A 20,479-nucleotide genomic window follows, 5' to 3' on the forward strand; every position below is an offset into this window, starting at 1 on the left:
TCTTTCTTTCTTTCTTTCTTTCTTTCTTTCTTTCTTTCTTTCTTTCTTTCTTTTTTAAGATTTAATTTATTTATTTGACAGAGAGAGATCACAAGTAGGCAGAGGGGCAGGCAGAGGGAGAGGGGGAAGCAGGCTCCCGCTAAGCAGAGAGCCCGATGTGGCGCTTAACTCAGGACCCTGAGATCATGACCTGAGCTGAAGGCAGAGGCTTAACCCACTGAGCCACCCAGGCACCCCGGAAGATGTGTTTCTTAATCTAACTCCCTGCCTGATGCATAAAATTGTTTTTCAGTATCCCTAAGATGTAGTTGTTTGCCTTCTGAGGGCACAACTGCAATGGTGAGATTCTCATGTTCTGAAGTAGTCATTCAGCTGGATTCAACAGATCAAGAGGAAGAGATACAGTCATGTATAAAGGATTATCTTAGGTCAGACATTAGACATCAATTGCTTCTCTTCATGGATTCAGATATAATAATCCAGAAGTATTGTCCCAAGTGTACTGCCAAAATTATAGACCCCCATCTTTGAGGAGATGCTAGGTTGGCTCTGGCACTTCTCTACAATAAATTATTATTGCTTTACCCAACTCTGAACAAAGATAAACACAGAGAGAGATACCTGCTAAGTCATGGGGGGGAATGATGTGTGGGTGTGCCTGTCAGAAACACAAGGATTATTAAATCATATGTCTTCCTCTCTGCTTACCAGTTCTGTTTTGTACATGAATTTAAGGATTGTTAGAAATTTGGGGGAAAGACTGAGTGTCGTGGATTTCTTCCTCTTTTTAGGTGTCTTACTCAGAAGGAGAAGTATTTATAAGAGTTCCTTAAGCAATAAGGAGACATAAAAATTATTGATACATAGAAAATAGTACCGGCCGGTGGCAGGTCAGAGGGAAGATTATGGTTTTCTAACAAGGACTTGTTATGAGCACATGGTATTTTAAAGGTTGTTTGAGTGAGGCTGTGCCACAAAAATTTGTTGGCTGTGCTTGAAATTCTGATTCCGTCCTCTTTGTGCAGTAAAAGAGGAGAGTGACGGCAGTAAGCACTAATATTCTGGAAATGTAACAGCATTTAAAGCTAGTTATTAGGATGTGTTTGGCTTAGGAGATGTGTAATTATAAAGGGTTTATTTCACAATTGTTCTGAATTGAGAGCATTTAGAGCTCAATGCAATGTTTGTCTTAATGCACAGAGATATGGACCCTCAGGAAAAGTAAGCTAATGGTAAACACAAACCAGGGAGTTAATATTTGTTCTCATTGGTATTGTTGATTGCCTAACAAATCCTTTGTGGGCAGTATGCATTCAAAAGTTCCACACAGTATATGGGCACTAAATTACATAACTATTTATGCAACTGGTATCTTAAATTGATACTTAGGCTAAGAAGTTTTATCAAGTGATAATGTTGTCTTTCTGAAGGAAAACCTCCCTTAACTAAAAACAAGCTCAGTTATTAAAAAAATAAATAAATAAAAAAATTAAGGCACCCCCTTGAACAGGGAAAGAAAAGGAAAGGCTTGTGTCTTTCTGTCTTTTTGATTATCTACAGAGCTCTTGCTGATGCAGAGGGAAGGGTTAACATTTAAAATGGACTGGTTGCCTCCTGACTTCTTGCACATAAAGCCATGAGAAGTTCAGGGAGAGACTTCTTCCCCTAGTAATGAAGCTCTCTGCTGCTAATGGCCCATGCAGACTCCCTTGGCTCCTCCAAATTAGAAATACTTTTGTGCTCCTTTGCTTCATTAACAGTAAAGAGAGGGAGATTGGTGGCTATTTAGGGCACAGGGAAATTGGTGGCTATTTAGGGCAAGCGAAAATTGTAGTCATTATGGTTGGTAAATTCTCTTCATGGTGTTCTTCGAGACTTGATGTTCTTTTGGTACTTTTCAGAAGAGCCCACCATTGTCACTGCTGGCAGTTGGCCTAGAAGGAGAAGAGTTGATTTGACTTTGGATTTTTGGCCCCCGGTGATGGTCAGCACAAGGCATCTTGCCTACGGGGACATGGGTCTTTTACATTTTAATTTTCTTTCCAGAATGCACCTTTTCCACTACCAGCTGTAATGAAGGCCTCTTTGATAACCTCCTTCTCTACTGGGATTGAATTACACAAAGCTGGTGCTGCACATGAAGACCTGTAAAACTGCATCCCACATAAACCTTAGTTGACATGGATAGGATGGCTTCATAGGGTCAGGGCAATGCATGCAGAAGGAAGAAGAAAGGATAAGTTAGGATCATAATGTGCTATGGTGGGTCTCTGGTTGATCGGGGGTTAACATCAGATCACTGGATTCTGCTTGGAAGATGAAGGGCTTCAAAAGGAAGATAATCATAGTCTCGGAGACTAATAGAACTGAATGAAGTTAGCATTAGGTGGTTTTACAATATACGAAGAGGGGGTCATGTTTATAAGAGCTTTTAGGAACTGAGGCATATGGTCTGAAAAAATGGCTCCTTCAATAATTGAAGTCAACAATACATAGAAACTGAACCCAGGAGAATTTGTACCCTAAAAATTGATTTATAAGCTGATAGAAATTTGAGAAACAATGAAGTCTAGTCAAAATGACCTGGAGGATTCTTGGGGCCACACTGATGAAATTAAGGAGCATTTCTGGGACTATCTATCCAGTTGATTGTATTGTGACATACTGAGGTAATATTTTCATAGTTTTCAAGATGGCATGTATGATAGCTTGAAAGAGTGACAAACAGATTGCTAAGGCAATGTAAGTGACAAAATATAGGTTGGAGGAAAAAATGTAGACAGATGGATTTGAATACATCTTTTGGTCTATATTTAAAAAAATGTGAAAGTGATTTAATTGAGAATACTTCATAGGGATTAAAAAAATAACAGTTCATAAGGAAAGCTTAGCATTTTTTACATTTTAATTTTTTCCTTAGCATTTTTTAAACCAGGGCTCATTAGTAGTATAGATTGCTTATATGTGTCCAGGAGAGGTTTTCTGACCTTTATATATAAATGTTGAAGTCTTCATGACAAATATCCTATTGATATGATGGTTGAGTGTATCAGGCTCTGATAACTTATGATCAAATTGGTTATCTTCTTCAATTGATAAGTTTATAAGAAATCTCCTGACCCTCATGTGGGTTTTCCACGTAGACTCCCTGTTGGGGAAAAACATCTCCAAGTATGAGTTTGGAGTGTATTCATCCATTTTGACACTCATTCATTCAACAAATAGTTACAATTACCTGCTATGCAAAAGGCAGCTCTATTTCTTTTCTTTTTTTTTTTTTTTTTAAAGATTTATTTATTTATTTGACAGAGAGAGAGAGATCACAAGTAGGCAGAGAGGCAGGCAGAGAGAGAAGGAGGGGAAGCAGGCTCCTCCTGAGCAGAGAGCCCGATGCGGGACTTGATCCCAGGACCCTGAGATCATGACCTGAGCCGAAGGCAGCGGCTTAACCCACTGAGCCACCCAGGCGCCCGGCAGCTCTATTTCTTACTGTGAATTTTTAAATGGGAATTTTGATTTATCTATGAGTCTCTCCTGGATTTAGTTCTTGTGATTCATTTTCCTGGGCCCATATATTTCTGTGAAAACTGATAGGATATACTTTCAGGATCTGAAATACTCATTCCCTGAACTTTGAGGAGTCCCACTTCACGTACTGATTGAGATACCTAATGCTAGCCAACCCATTGACCTCTTTGGTATTTCTTGGTTCCAACTTTATCTTTTTTTAACATGTTTGTTTTGCATTTATTTCTTGGAAGGCTAATTTTAAAATTTATCAGTTGGGCCAAATTGTGCTGGATCATCTCCTGGGACTCTGGGACGTGTGGTTTTAGTTGGAGGAAAAGGGAACCATGATGACTGAGGACAAATGGATAGAAAATACAAGGAAGAAAATTTCTCTTTCTAATGATTGTCTAAAAATTCAAATGTAAAAATAAGCTCCATAAATGCAATGGTCTTCTGTGTGAGTGGTCTTCTATGTGGCATCCCATAACTGGAAGAAGAGACAGGTTGAAATGTGGAGGGAATTCCTATAGTGGATTGGAATTTGGAACAGATAACCCTCATGTCCATCTGGCTCTAAGAATATGAGTTTAGGATTGTTCTTTAGTTCCAGTGTAAATCCTGATACACATATGAAAAACGCAAAAATATCCCAAGCCTAATTAGAGAAAGTATCCCATCCCAGAGTTTCTAAAGGTTAAGTTAATGTTGCATCAAGAAATCTGGGAAAAGAATAGGCTTTTTTTTTTTTTTCTTTAATTCCCAAATGACCTGAAGATTTTTTCATTCCTTTCATTTTATTAATTAATGAATGGAAGAAATGCATGTATTCTTACAAGAGGCTTGTATCAAATACTGTATTTGTACCAAGGGTTTTGAGTGTGTGTTAAATGACCAAATATCGTGGATAAACTGTAAACATTAAAATAAATAGTACAGAATGGCAAATCTGGCATATCTGAGGTCTGTTCCCTTTTATTTTTTTAATTTATTTAAGATTTATTTATTTATTTGAGAAAGAGAGAATGTGTGAGTTGGGGGAGGTGCAGAGAGAATCTCAAGCAGACTCACTACTGAGCACAGAAATCAATTCTGGGCTAGATCTCAGGACTCATGAGATCATGACCTGAGCCAAAACCCAGAGTCAGATGCTTAACCTACTGAGCCATCTAGGCACCCCTTGAGGTTTGTTCTTAAATGAGCTGTGGATAGATGTTAACTGGGCTTGGTATGGTTACTGAATTTCACAGTTTTACATGCATGTAAGATACATACTATTTACCTCTATTTTTTGAAAAAGGAAATGAAAGCTTAAAGAGGGTCAGTAATTTACCCAAATGCATCTACCTCGTGTATGCAGATACAGATTTCCAGTTTTTGCCCATTGGACCATAGTGCCCAAGAATTTCATGCTAAAAACCATTTCCTTTTTTATAAAATGCACTGGATTGTAAATTGGCTTTGGATATGCTCATGCCACACCTCACTTTGAAAATCCAACATCCTCCTTCCTCTCATTTCCCTCTACTTTGAGAATTTAATTATCTGCCTGCAGCAAAATGCCACAGTTAAAGATTCTCAGGAAAACCAAACCAAAGGGGGAAGGACATAATGTGTATTGATTTTTTTTTTTTTTTTGGTCTTTTATTTTCTGTCTACTTTGACTTTCTTTTAGGGTCTTAGCATGTGGCTAAATCTGTTTGTTCTAGTGAAGTCTTAAAAATCACTTTCTGGGGTGGGTTATGTAATTTGTGGAAATTAATACATTTCAAGTTCTGTCCTATGACATTCACACCATGCTTTTGTCATTCTCTGCCTCAGTTTCCTCATTTGCTAAAATGCACTTCTAGAAATGTGTTCCATAAATGAGGAAATGGGCACCAGCTGTTTGAGAGAGAGTTCATCCTTCACAGAACAAACATGGTAGGAGTGCCCACTATATGCTGTTCCTATGCCAGGGTAGAGGAGAGCAGAAGGCACAAAATATTTCTAACTCAAAAATCTCACAATCTATGCTAATAAACAAAAATGCTGATACCAGGTGTGGTGGTAGGAGTGAGTGCTGGGCGGAAGAGGAGCCAGGTTACCTCCTCATTCTAGGGAAGGCCGCTGAAGTCATTTCTGCCTGACTGTTGAGGGTGGGCTTCTGAGAGTCTAGACATATTAGTTCTTGGTGTCAGTCTTTGCTTCCCATAATATGTTTTCTGATGTTGATAAAATTGGTCTATGGCAAAATTCCAGACATGGACATTTCTTTATTAAAATAGTAGTAGATAGTCCTGGCCTGTATGAACTCGTTAAGATGGCATTTATCTATAGTCTCAGATCTCAGAGTTACTACCTTCAACCCACCAGATCAGTGGAATGACAAATGATCCAATGACATCTTACCACGTGGGCTGTTTGACCCACACAGTGATTGCTAAAACGCTATAGACACACAGACAAGATGGCCCAAGACATAGATGGAAAGAAGAGAAAATGACTTACCATGGATGGCAGAGGAGTGGATTAGATCCAAAATAGTCAAGTAACTTACCACCCATATTTTTTTTTCTTTTTAAATCACCCTAGAGCTAATGTTCCTGATGTTTCTTATGATTTAACCATGACTGACAGCAGAAATAAGACAACCACTGTCAATTATGTACATGACACACTGTCTAACCTTTATGGCTGGATGGCTCTGCTCTTGGATCAAGAGACTTACTCACTGCAGTTTGACACCCCTTGGATCAACAGTTCTCTGCAGGTAACCCCAGGAATTCATTCACAGCTATGATCTTTTTCCCCAGGAGCTCTTATCTTTCCACCTGTGAAATAGCAATTTGCAGGAATTAGCATCTTCTGGTGCTGATAAAGAAAACTGCCACAACATTTTGGTCCGATGAATGTAATCTGAATATAAGTTATGACGGTTATTTTTATTTTAGTTTTTTTTTTTTTAACTAGGAAATTTTAGAATCTGAATTTTGTCTTGAATAACACAGTTGTTCTGCCTGAAATTTTAATTTATTAATACAATGAAAAATACCTTCTAAGCATTCTACAGAATTACATTATTAGATTGTGGGTTAAGGACCAACTTAACCCTTAGAAAAGTGTTTGTAGCCAGAGAAAATATCTTAACAAAGCATTTTTACATTGCATACTGCCACCTTGTGGTCAAAAATTAACTTGCAAATAAAGGTCTGGACCTTCATTGGAATCGGTTGGAGTCAAATGGTTAGGGGCCCTGAATATAGGAACGGCCATGTGGAAAGTGGGTGCATTTTATTGGGGGTGGGGGGAGACAAGCCAGTGGATTTATTCAAGCTTCTCCTCTTCCTTTTAATGCATTTCTTTCTTCCTTCACATTCTCCTTAAAGTCATGAGAATGGGTCGTAGGTGTGATATAGTTCAAGGCAGAAGCTCCCTCGACCCTCTCAACTACCCTTCTCAGAAAGGAGAGTTCTTTCCTTCCCTTGAGGTTCCCATGAGAATTGGGGGAGTTTTTAAGGTGAAGTCATCAGAATGATGACAGTAGAGGTGGAGACCTTAGTGTCTACCTTGGCTCAGTACTCCCCTGCTTTGTGGTGTGGGGCAAGTTACTGAACTTCCGCCTGCCTCAGCTTCCTTGTCTGTAAAATTGGGGCAGTGATAGTAAAAATCCCAGGGAATCTTTGGAGGATGGAATGCTTTGCTATGAATAGAACTTGAGCATGTAACCAATGCTCCAACAGGGCTGCTATTACTGTTACAAATGGATGGACTTCCTGTCATTGCCTGCCTCTTTGAATTATGGGAAAAAATGGAAAAAGAATTTCAGATCTGGCTCTGGCCCTCCTAGCTGCTTGAACTGGGACAAGTCAACTTACTCATCTGGGTTTTCTCCTCTGTTACTCGAGGTTGTTAAACAAGAGAAACCAATGGAGTCTTTGAGTCCTCACGTTCTATGATTCTGGAGGTGTGGTTATGAATTTATCAGGGAGTGGATTTAGTAAGCCCATTTCCTACAAGAAGAGTAGTCTGGTGTGAACTGCCATATTTCTAAAGTACTCCATCTACATTCTTTGTAGCTCTTTTCGGGCAAAAGCTTTCTTTACTCAATGAGAATTATTGTTTTATTCTCCCACTCCAAGTACTCAGCAACGTTTGGCAGCTTTATTCCTGGGAACTACCTCCTGCTGGTGCACACGGTCCTGTGGCCTTACCCTGACATCCATGTAAGGTGTGGGAATCAGGTGGGGCGGTCCCTTCCATCTCTGCCATCACCTGGTCGGGACCAAGGCTGTGACTGGTTCTTCAATACCCAGTTGAGGCAACTCACCTATCTGGGTAAGTATAATTGGATGAGAATGTTGAATAGTTGGAAGCCACCATTAACTCTTGAATTCCAAACATTTGTGCTATGAAGTGATGAGGACCTGAAGGGGAGAGGTGTGTGATTACGAATAAATGGTTGGGCTCTGAAATCAGACTGCCTGGGCAGTTGTCCTGAGTTCCTTGTCCCTCTCCCTTGTGCCAGCCGTATGTCACCTGAGCCTGATCCACACCAGAGCCCTGCAATTATGAAATTTTAATAGCACTGGAGAGGAAAATATGGTAATTCCCTGGTATTGCTGCGTCTTTGCCAAATGGATTGTTTTATATTTTATTTGCACTGAATCGTACCATTCAAATTTTATTTCTGACTTGATCAACCACAAAGGTAACCTAAAATTATAAAAACTTAGGATGGACAAAAATCCTGAGACTGTTTTTGCTGCTAGAGCCAAATGCAGCTATTAGGTAAAAACCAAGAGGTATCATTAACTCTGACTGTTCACTTGATATATATCCTAGAACAAAATTTTAATTTCAAATTGTTCTCCTATTACTTGGCATGCTTGTGAAGAGCCTGTCTTGTCCATTGGTATGATTTCGTTCATGAACTTCAACCTGACTTAAATGGCTGCATGAGCTAAGCATGGTAAAGGAACATTTGTCACATAAAGAAAAAAAAATCAAGTCATACAGCTACAGATTTTCTTCCCCTTTGTTATCATTATTTATTGAATAATAGCAAGTTTTACTCTTTATACTTTATACTATTTACACACATATATGTTAGAAATGCATATCTATCTAAATTTGTGTATTTATATATAGATGTACATCTGTAGGTATAGATGAGCATATATATGATATAGATGCATTTTTCAGTATACAACATTTTTATTAGGCAGATAGCCTTTATTAATTGAAATCATTCTTTGTATCAGAATGTCCTACTATCTCTGCCTTTAGATAAGAGGAGTTGGAAAAGGATCAGGAAATCAGAGGGTTGGTTTGCTGTTTAATGAACTTGGAGACCCTTGTTCCTCAAGACGAGTCCCAGTGCTCCATGTACTGGCTTCTGAGGTCATTTGTGTCTCCAGTATCTGAGTGAATGGGGTAGGTAGGTGGCTCATTCCTGGACTGGTACAGTGAGGACGTGAGGATTCAGGGGAAACCGAGGCTTGCATTGCTCCTCGATGGTGATACCCCATGCAGTTGTGTTGGACTGGGTAAATTTGGTTATGGTTTTGGATATACTCTGTGTCAGGTTTACAACATCCCTGGGAAGGCTCATAATGTCATTATGATAGTGAGGTAGTTGCAGTGGGTACCCCAACTGGACCCCAGCTGTTGAGTTCTAGCTCTCTGCCCTGCATTCTACATATTGATTAGTTTGTTACTTTCACTTAATTGTCTTTTTTTGACCATGTGACTTTATAAATTTGCTACTAAGGTAATTTACATAAAATACATTTACTCTAAGAAAAGAACGTAAGTCAAGACCTCACAGTCTATGTGGACATAGTCCTGAGATTTAAAAAAAAAAAAATGGGAGAGCTGTGTATACAGAAGTTTCATTTTTATCGTAGGGAGACTGCTTGACTTCTTTCAGGGCCATTGAATTTCCTGCCAGACTTTCAGGGATGGAGGATGGAGAGACCCTTCTCCTATTACTGGCTGGCTTTTCGTTCAGAGTGTCGCTTCACTGGTAATTGGCTGTGTTTCATTAATTTGTTGACCACTTCTAAGTGGACCATCTTTTTTGTATTGTTTGTTTACAACCTTACCACATCCCCCAGGATAGGAAGTTTCAACCAAAATCACAATTATCTCTGTTTCCTCCATTTGGCTACTTTGTGTGGGATTGAAGATACCTGACTTATCTTAGATCCCCCCTGAGAAGGAAAAAAAAAACCAGAACCCAGGCATTCTAGCTCCTGGCTCTGGATCTCCCCACTAGAGTGTGCTGCCCACTAAATAATCATTGATCACTGACCAAATTGGGTGTGTGTGTGAGGGGGATGCTAGGTAGGGTTGTGAGAGAAAACTTCTCACTGATCCCCAGTGACAAAGAAAAAAATCCTATACATATAATGTTTTGAGAGTATTCCTCTTCTCTACCAAGGCAAGTTTTGTCTTTTTTGTTTGTTTGTTTGTTTGTTTAGCAAATGTCTTTATGGGATGCAGGTTCTTTTGGAAAGTTCATGGCCAGAGCTTAAAGTTTAGGTTTTAATCGGTGGCTGGCTGACTTTTTCACCTGGGGCATGGAATTATAAATGTTCCATGCCTCAGTGACTTCATCTCTACCACAAGGTTAAGAATACCCACTTATCTCTTGGAACTGTGGTACAAAACCCCGAAATATCTTCAAATGGGATTAGTATGCCCTGTTACTTTATTGCACGGTTTTCCAGTAGATTATTTCTCTAGATCTGTTCTTTTTCCCCCCTCAGAAGATGAACAACGTCACATGCCTTGAACTTAATGTGCATGTTCTAACCTTTCCAAAAGGGTCTCCTTCTATTTTCCTTGACTGGATTTTGTAAGATAACTGAGGTTCGTGATAACATGACATATAGGATACATGGTTTCCATGACCGAAATGTAATACCACGGAAGCAGTTGTTGCCCACAGAATATGATCATCTCGCTCATTTAAAAATATCTTAAGAGGATTGGTTCAGGTTGCCTTTTGGAAGCCCCTGAGAATTTTGCCTAAGAAGCCACCGGCAGAGCCAACCACAGCTAAGGACTCCTGTGATCTCCTTTGACCCAGGAGGAGCAGCGTTTGATGTGAGAAGTGATCACGAGTGCCAGTTGCACCCTGTAACTTTCGACACCATGCTTGGGAACGGGCAAGACTGCAGGACAAGTGTTCTTTTATATTTTCTGAGTCGGAGTCAAATCCAGCGAGCCCATTTTTCTGTTTATGCAATTTGATTAACTGGTAGCGGCTTCTGCCTCTGCCTTCCCCACTCACTGCCTCTTTCCCTGCTGTCTTTTTTTTTTTTTTTTTTTTCAGGGATGTTTCAGTTCATGGTTAACTATTTTTATTTTTTAGTTACATTAACGCTATGAAATAATTAGTCAGCTAATTAATCTGGTTTACAAGCTTTGTAGGATTCTTCAGCTGTCAGTCAGGCCTAGGCCCGAGGCCTACATCTAGTCTCAGCTCTCTTGCCCATGTGATTCCCGTTGCCATGGCTACTGGCTACATCTGCTGACACCCCACTCTCTATTTATTGCTTAATTAAGAATTTCACGCTCAGCCCTTATCTGCCTCTAAGAACAAGCGCACACTGTTAAGAAATTCCAAATGTAGGCCCGGGCACAAGGAAAGCCTTTCTTGCAGGCTTGGCTGGACGGAGCCTCTCTAACGATCTTCTTGGCATCCCAGCCGCCACCCTTCAATCAAAAATCATTAAATGGGGCAGAGATAATGAGCATGTAGCATATCAAAAGAAGGATGTTTGCTTGGTCCAAAGGAGGAAAAGCTGCTGGGCCCCATGCGCAGCCCCACTTCAAAGGGAGATGAGACCCCCTCATCACTGGGGCCTGATAAAGCCTCATTTGTTCTGGGCTTGACTTATGAAAAAGGTCTGGTGTGTCCGGGTCCCGTCTCACAGACGCGGGATCCCCCCCCCACCTCTAGCCTCCACCTCCACCGGCCCCCTCCCTGGACGTCCGCACGCACGCTCGTGTGTCAGCACTCAGGCAGCTGGGTCCCCCAAAGCATCAGGCGGAGCGTATAATCACTGACTCTCCCCTCACAATGGCCACTTGTAGGGGGGTGGCTGGGAGGAGGTCTTCATCACAATAGGAACACAATTATTGCAGCTGCCAGCGAGGGCTCTGCTCCTTCCTGTAGGAAGATAATAGGACTTGCCCAACACAGGAGGAGAAGGTTGGGGGGGGGTGGTGACGGGGGTTGATGGGGTGGAGGAAACAATCTTGAGTTGATTATTCATATTCTGACTCTTGGAAGCCCGATGGGGAGCCAGTGGGGTTCCAGCAGCTGCTCGTGCACAGTCCTCCCCTAATAATTGTACATTCTGTCAGGGGTCAACTTACTTTTGACCCTGTCCTTTTATATCAGGAAAAGGCTCTTGAGGGCAAACTGTTGGGCTGTGGCAGGGGGCATTAAACACCCACAGACCCTTCCCTGTGCTTTCTCCTTCACCCAACCAGCAGCCGGTGATAAATTCATGTCAGATGCCGGGCCATTCACGGTTGCCCTCCCGGGTTCACACAGCCCTGCTCGCGCCTCGGAGACGCGGCCAAGCCGGGATATTGTGCGAGGCGGCAGCTGAGCGAACGCCTGCGAGGCGCGGAGGCTCCTGCCCACCACCTTCTTGTGATCCGGCTGGGGGAAAAAAAAAGATGTGTCTAGCCAGGCTGGCCAGTGCCTGTCTCCAAATGGCCCAGTCACCAAGATAAAGGCAGGCTGTTTGGCACGAAGCCGGAGCCGTCTTCCACAAGGGCAAGAGGGCCATAGATAGAGGAACAGATGGACTTCATTGTCTGCAAGAAGTCAGGTCGTGTCACACAGAAGGCCCGGAAAAGATGCTGTTAACCTGGGACATCCTGGAAACAAGGAGTGCTCTCCTGAGTTTGCGGCCAGGAGCTCTTGGGTCCTGCCTGCAGCTTCTCTTTTTCTCCAAAGTGCTCAGGGCGTGGAGTAGGGGCAGGCTGCTGCCTCCAGCCTTCTGTCGTTCAGCTGGTCCAGAAGACCCGGTCAGCTACTCGGGAAGGAATTCTACTAGCATCTGTGCAGGAGAGAGGACTCAACCGGCTGCCCCGAGCATTTGGGGAGGGTTTGATAAGCAGAGCAGAATCATAATCCTTCGAAACTGCCACCATGCCCATGCTGAGGCCCTCTAAGGCAATCCATAGCATTCTAGTTAATAAATTAATTTACATTCTTATAGAAAACTCATTCCCCAAAGATCCCCAAGGATTTTTGTCAGAAATTTAGAGGATTGACTTTGGGGAACTGCGCTAAACTTTATGGCAAAGAGAGAATGGAACAGGACCTGGCGATGGGAAAACGAATTGTACCTCTTGGTGGCAAGCCATTTCTCTCCCGCAAAGAAAAGGAAGGAAATAAAGAAAAAAGGGAAAGAAGGGAGGAAGGAAAACTTAGAAGTCAGGATCAAATATTTTTTCTAGGAAGTACCCTGCCTAAGGAGGTAATTCTGAGTGATGCTGACGGCCGACCCTACCTACGTGGAGCACAGCGAGTACAACCAGCATTCAGACTCAGCCTTTCTGACCCTCACTCAGTACTTTTTCTAGTATACTGGTGTTTTGGCTTGCTTAAATCCAAACTTATGTATATACCCTTGTAAACCAGTTCTTCTTCCTTCCATTTACGGAAAAAACTTGAGCTTATTGAAGGCTCTGTGCTTCCTAAACTTTAGATATTTGAATACCAGCTTTACTCCTTGTCACCTGCTATGCCTCCTGTTCTATAATTTACCTAAGATTTTTCTTAAATCAATTCCCACGGCATCTTATTTTCAAAACCTAACTTCTTTGTAAGCAATAATATCCATAATTATGGGTTTAATGACCTAGTTGCTTTTTCTAAAATACATTAGCATCCATTGCTATAAAAATAAAACATTAATGGCACTAAAATCATCACCTCCCAGTGTATATGTTGGGAATAAAACGTGGTCTGCAAGATTTTGGTGTAGTTGATGAAAAGTAAGACGTGTGAGCACAGGGATCTCTCTCTTTTTTAAATCTGGATCTCTTTCCTCACTTGCTAAGAACACCTGCCCTTGAGAACAAACTACATTCTCTTTGATTTGTCTTCCTCTCTGATTTCTCCTCCTTCAGTTTTCCCTCCCTTGCCCTGTGGTTCTCTGTACTATTTCTTGTGTTCCACATATGAATGAAACCATATGATAATTGTCTCTCTCTGCCTGACTTATTTCACTTAGCATAATGCCCTCCAGTTCCACCTGTGTCAATGGTCAGTATTCATCCTTTCTGATGGCTGCGTAATATTCCATTAACAAACCACATTCTTTTTTTAAAAAATTGACATATAATGTGTTATTAGCCCCAGGGGTACAGGTCTGTGAATCACCAGGTTTACACACTCACAGCACTCACCATAGCACATACCCTCCCCAATGTCCATAACCCCAGCCCCCTCCCTCAACACCCCTCCCCCAGCAACCCTCAGTTTGTTTTATGAGATTAAGAGTCTCTTATGGAACAAATCACGTTCTTGAAAAAGTTGTAAAATTCCTCAATTTGGGGCTTTTTAAATGTGCCTCCTGGACAAACAACTGGAATGCTTGTTCCCTGGCCGCTCCCTTGGAAGTTCTGGTTCTGTCAATCTGCAAAGATGCCCCACTTTTCACAGGAAGTGCAAGTGGGGTCAACACCCCTGAGTCAGAATAACAATCATTACTGTTTTCTGAGTTCATTAACAAGGTTTAATTGAACTCTCAGAACTGAAGTTAATGTAGGTATATTTGTCAGTGCCTTGAATGAATTCATAATTCTTATACCTCAAAAAATAATTTATACCCTTCCATGAATGAATATTAGTGCGGATACTGGAAGACTAAATGATGATCACAGGATTTTCATGTAATGCTTCTGTGAAGGACTTTGAAAGGTCCTGTGTTACGAGGGTCAAGCTGGCTCTGTGGCCGCCCCTGTGAAGCTGGAATCAGATGGAAGTATGGTCCTGTGAATCAAGCATTAGCTTCCCAGTAATTCTCAATGGCCATGTGAAAAAGGCTGATTTCTGGGGAGTGAGATCAAGTTCACTGAACAGGGAGGGAGAAACAGAGCAGGAGTGTATAGGTGTGTGAGACAGATCTGAGAGAAGCAGTAGACATAGAAGATAAGGCAAGCTAAGCTGCAATGCAGAGAGAGGGGACCAAAGCCAATAGCTGGCTCATGAAGACAGAGCAGGAACCTGGGTCCAAGGCAGACAGAGATCGAGGGAGAAGGTGTGTGACAGGGAGAGAGTGGGAGAAATCTGCAGACACAGATAGCAGTTGCTGTTTCAGATTCTTTCCGTGTCTAGCCAACGGCTGACGCACACTGTGTAAATGTGAATTGAATGAGAGGTCTGGATATGTGCTAAACCTCAATGGTGAAGTGCAAATGGGAATATGGGGGAAGAATGAAATAGGAAAGGAGTCGAGATGCCACCTGTTTTTATTTATTTATTTATTATATAGAAAGGTACTTAATTCTTCCTTCAAAACTGCAAGAGAGAATGGACCTACTCAAGGGGAGGATTAATTTTTCTCTTCCCTAGTGCCCTAGTGAGGACCAAACTGGCTAGGTACAATACAAATTTCTGGAAGACACTGGTATCATATTTGGCTGAGTAACTCTTTTTCCTCCTTGGCACATTTCTTGCTTTTTCCTAGCTTTCTGTGTTTATAACAGCCTTACGTCATATAGCAGCCATCAGAATAATTTGCCTCTAATTTACCCAAAGGCTTCTTTTCTTTTTGAGGACCAACCAGATATTCTCACAACCTGGGAAGGATCAACTGCAATGAGGCTCCATTTATAAACAAAGTAGATTAACCACTCTCATATTACAAACACACACTCAGAAATCATAAGCACTGAGAAGACATATGTATAATATCACAGCTCATGTAAGGCTTTTAAACTCTTCCTGAGTCAATACCTTTATGCTCAAATGATTTTCATCCCTCTTTGTGTTTGTCCAAAGGGGAACTGACGCTTAACATTTACACTGTCTTTTATAGAGTCAAAGCACTTAGCAAACTTTAGCAGATCTGGTTAAGTTGCTTCCAACTCTGAATATTGTGGCCCATCAAGATTAGGTACAGCTGTAAAAAAGGGTAAAAGGAATAGAAGTGTATTTTTTGAGTTTTGTTGACTGGCTGCTAGAATAAGGAGCATGCTGTAATAACGGTGTAGGTAATGACTAGCATTTCTGGGCCAAGCACTGTGCTAAACATGTTAGAGGGAATATCTCATCTTTTCTTCCCAATCATGCTATGAGGTAGACAGGACAACTATTTCCATTTCTCACAGGAAGGAGGTGGGTTTCAGAAATGATGAAGAACTTGTTGGTTGCCCACATCAAGGAACTGGAAGACTCAGGATTCAAACCCAGGCTGTTGGATACTAGACCTTGCTTAACATTAACTGACTTCATTCAGCACCTGCACTCTTCTTCCTGATTCCCCATGGCTCCTGTCTGAGGGTGTGGAAATGGTGTGTGGGAAGAACAGCCCTCTGACCCGCCCTCACATCTCAGAACCAGCCTGCAGAAGGCCATGAATAAGTGGTGGTGAAGGAAATAGACTCTTTCAGTTTTTCCTGCCTTTGGTAACTTTTCTCCATTTCTCTGGATACCAAAACTACTCCTTTTCTCAGATTGAATGGTATTCTCACACTTGCTTTAATAAAAGGAACAGTAGCTTTCAATGTATGTTTTGAGGAAGAGGCTCTCCCGGAGGTGGGAGACATCTGTGCGTGTGTAGAGGCTGAACAAGTTCAGTGGCCACACGGTTCAGAAACCATCAGTGTAGAGTTACAGATGTGACAGCACCTTGACGAGGAGGCCTTGGCTGACCAAAAACAGGGCCTGGGTGAAGTGACTTCCTCAATGGAAAGGCAAGAGTCTGTTGTGGGGGTTGGATGTGGTGGGGTTAGCCTTTTCAGTCTCTGGGTTAATCATCACCATGATAGCTATAATGCACGAGGCATTATAAACTGACTACAATGGTTTTGAAAAAGACTTCGTCACATGTGACTTTATGTTTTAACTCTCTTTACTCCAGGGGCTCTGTCTTAAGGAAGAGGGAACAGATGTAGTGAAGTCTACCATTACTTGGAAGCTGCTCTTAACAAGGATGATTTATATAAAATCTTTAAATGAACTAATAACCCTTTCCAAATGATTCATGGATTTTTTTTTTCTAATTTACCTTCTTTAGAGTTTGATTCTATTATAATATTTTATTCCTGTCTCATATGGAAGAGGACTCCATTGCTAGCCTTTTGCATGCTTTTAGATGTCATCTTTTCTTTTCAGTTGAGACCATTTTATTCTTTTTTCTTTTGGTTCCTTTAAAAGGGTTATTTCCTGCCTCTATTTGCTCAATTGGTTGAAATTATCAGTCAAGTACTGGTATTCTGAATAGAGCCCTATAAATTTAGGATTTCTAGATTAGTTCATGTATAGTAAGTGTCTACATGTCTAGCAAGGTCCTGTGTCCTTAAGGTATACGAGAAAAGTCCCTCCCTCCAAGATTTAGGGACAGAGCTCATGACTGATGCAATCTGAAATTTACCACATTTGGTGCTTGATAAATATTTGTTAAGTTGAGAGCAAGCTTAGGATAAATATCACCAATATCAGTATGAGCACAAAAAGGTAAATTAGACATCATAGAAAAAAAGAGAGAGATGAAACGCTGGTCTTCTGGCATTATATTTATTTATTTACTTGAGATGGAAAAGTAGATAAAATATGCAACAGGATAGAGAAACAATATAATGAAGCCTCAGAAGTCATGATAAAGTAGAACACATAGAGAACATGTTGATCATTGAACCTGGTCTCAAAATATGCACAGTGTAAGGGAAAGCCACTTTTTTATAATGGGAAAAGATTATATGAGAGTAATTATCAAAATAAGAATAGAGGAATAGGGGAGTTCTCATCATGGATCCCTTTGGAGATGATGATGATATGTAATAATATTGTTATTATTTTATAATATTTAGAAGCTTATCCTTTGTAATTAGAAAAAAATGACCCTTGTCTCCTCCATCTTATGATGGAGGAAAAGGGTTAGGTTCCATGGAAAGGCAAATGGAGAACATGAGTTTGACAAGTCCTTAAGGCTACAGCATTGGGCCCTCCAGTGGTGAGAGGTGTTGGCTCACATGATATCTGATAAGGCAGAAAGGTAATTAGCCAATAAGAGACAAGGTGTTACTGAAAAGTGGAGTTGGCGCACCTGATTACTAATTAATCAGGCGTGAGATCACCTTGTAGATGCATTCACTATTTAATGATAGCAGCCAGCCTCTCTTGGTAAAGGAGCATATGTTTCCAGCTTAATCTACTGGTTTATACTGACATCAAATTGTCATTATCAGAAAGAATCAGGCCTCTTGATTATTTCCACTAATTTATTGAACACTTAAAATTAATGAACCCCAGGCCTTTTAAATGTGCTCAGTTGGTTTGGAAGATGGAGGAGAAAGCAAGGGGGGGGGGTTGGTGGAAGAAAGCCTTCATTAAAAGGACAATTTGTTTGGATAAAGGTAAAGCAAATACATTTCATGGGTGATCTGAACTCTATTGAAAAACACATGAATTCTAAAAGCTAAGCCTTCAAAATGATGGAGAGGAAATAGGATAAGAGGTGTGTTCTGCTGACCAGTATTGGCCTCCAAAGAACATATGGCTAAAGGGTTCCCCCCCCTAATTATTTATGTGCCAATTCTCTTGGAGCCCTAACCGCAATTAAGTTTAATCAAATAAAAGCAATAAAAATTAAATGTTGGAAATCAATTGTTAGACTAACTAACAAGAACTTCATTTTTTTTTATTTTGAAAATTTAGTTAGGTTGGGGGGGATTTAGCATAAAGCCATCTTTATCACATATAATTATCTTCTGTATTAAGATGCTCTTTGCATCCCATCCAAGTTGTGGCTTTTTGTATTCAGTTTCAGGTGAAGGCCACATTCAAGTGACTCTCCAGGTAAAGGAAGGTGTGCCTCCAACTATTTCAGGTGAGTATTAACCCACCCACCGAATAGAAGTGCCTGGTATAGCTGAATTCCCTCCAATAATAGTTCTATAGATTGCTTCCATCAAATTGTTTATAAGCAGGTAGGCAACAGCCCTAATGCTATCATGCCTAACAACTCCCTATTGTCTCACCCTATAGCTGAACTATGTGCCTGCATTTCAAAGAAAGCTATAAGAAGGGTGCATTTCAAAACATCGGGAAGTACGAATTAAAACATGTAAATAAGCACATTTCATAAATTATGGACCATATGTGCACACAGAAGTCCAGATCTGCACATGGGCCATTAGGCCTCTACCAAATGGAAAGAAAAATTCAGGGTCTCTCAAAACTTTAATTGTTCCCAGTAATTTCAGGACATCAGGGTAAACAAACCCTTCCCAAAAGTCAGATGGCTCTGTGAAATCTCTCTAACTCATAAAAGTCAAATTCTCCACGACTAAAAGACTCCTAGGCACCTTCTAATGCATTTCATGGTTTGTTTTTGTTTATCCTGAGCCAATTTAACTATGCATTGGCGTCAGGGACAAATCTTTCCAAAGGCTAAGTTTTCCTTTGATTTCCAGTGGCATTTTTGTGTTATGTCAGAGCAGAGCCTATGTTAATCAGAAAATGATCTAACTGCTCCATTTAAATTAATACGTAAATGAAGTAAAGGTGCTAGACTAAAGCTAGAAACTGGATGTACTGATGGCTACTACTCCATGCTTACTGCACTGGGAAGAACATGGTTCTTTGTTTTCAGAACTGTTTCTGGGTTACCATACATTTTGTTCTTTATGCCCCCTGTCCTTTATCTCTCCTTTCTTTCAGATGGCTCATGATGCATTATTTATTGAGGGCCTCTCGTGCAAGATGCAAGAGGATACAATGAGTAATGATGTTTGACTCCATGGGGCCTTATGGTCACATGGGGATGTCGATTAAATGACTAACTAAATAATCAATGAATAGATCTCTTTTAAAATAACTGCTCCCAAGAAAAGTATCTTGCAGTTCTCTCTTCTCTGACAGTTCTGTGTTCAAATGTCCAGTTGGTTGGGTCAGTTGCCATTTATAGAGGACATATCGGTTGGGGGTAGTTCTCATGCCAGTTCCCCTAAGAAGATACTGCATTATTTATGGGTGGCCAGTCCTCATTCAATGAGCTGTATAGTCAAGGTGCCGTGCCACTCAGGACCTAGTAGGAAGAGTTTTGCATTAAGGACTCTCTGGAAGGAGACTGTGTGTGGCCGGCCCCCTGGGCTTGTTAGCAGGTGTCAGTTTTATCGGAAGATGTTTCATTTGGCCTATCAATGACAACATGCTAAATAAACAGAAAAATTCAGGGAGTTATAGAATATTAATAAGGGAAAGAACCTGACAGGCTATCCTATCCAATTGCCTCATTTTACAAATAAGGAAATGGAAGCCTAGAGATTATATAGTTTACTTAGTCACACCTAGTCAGTGGTTGAACTTGGATGAGAGCTCAGGTTACCTAACTCAGCCTGGTGTTCGTTCTGCTATACCATATAAACTCTAAGATGTTCAAAGTACCTTTTGGGGCACATATTAATTTATGCCTTAAAGTAAAATTAATTGTATATAGTCAGTTTTCCTAGCTGATAAAATTTGCAACAGAAAACAATCCTAAACACAGAGATACAGAATTCATACATTACCATTCATCAGAAAGATATTTCAAATACTAATATATTTTTGAGACATTCCTTGATTCCCATGGGAGACATATGTGCTGATGTCAAAATTTAAATGTGAGTGTGTATTTTGCTTACTTAAAAGCTCTATGAAAAACAGAAAGATTATTACAGTATCAAAAGTTCTTTGACCGGGATACCTGGGTGGCTCAGTGGGTTAAGCCTCTTCCTCCAGCTCCGGTCA

At 40.7% G+C, this 20,479-nt stretch overlaps 1 protein-coding gene across 12 annotated transcripts in view; it reads left to right on the plus strand.

Annotated features, from left to right (window-relative positions):
• PKHD1 (PKHD1 ciliary IPT domain containing fibrocystin/polyductin) overlaps positions 1-20,479 on the plus strand; it is a 478,342-nt gene that overhangs the window by 222,587 nt on the left and 235,276 nt on the right. For all 12 annotated transcript variants that reach the window (XM_059400266.1, XM_059400267.1, XM_059400265.1 and 9 more), the window contains 3 exons: positions 6,082-6,259; positions 7,629-7,824; positions 18,510-18,575. In XM_059400266.1, coding sequence (XP_059256249.1) covers positions 6,082-6,259; positions 7,629-7,824; positions 18,510-18,575 — 440 coding nt within the window. The remainder of the gene's footprint in view (positions 1-6,081; positions 6,260-7,628; positions 7,825-18,509; positions 18,576-20,479) is intronic.

Source organism: Mustela nigripes, chromosome 5 (assembly GCF_022355385.1).
Source record: "Mustela nigripes isolate SB6536 chromosome 5, MUSNIG.SB6536, whole genome shotgun sequence".
NCBI classification, from domain to species: Eukaryota; Metazoa; Chordata; class Mammalia; order Carnivora; family Mustelidae; genus Mustela; species Mustela nigripes.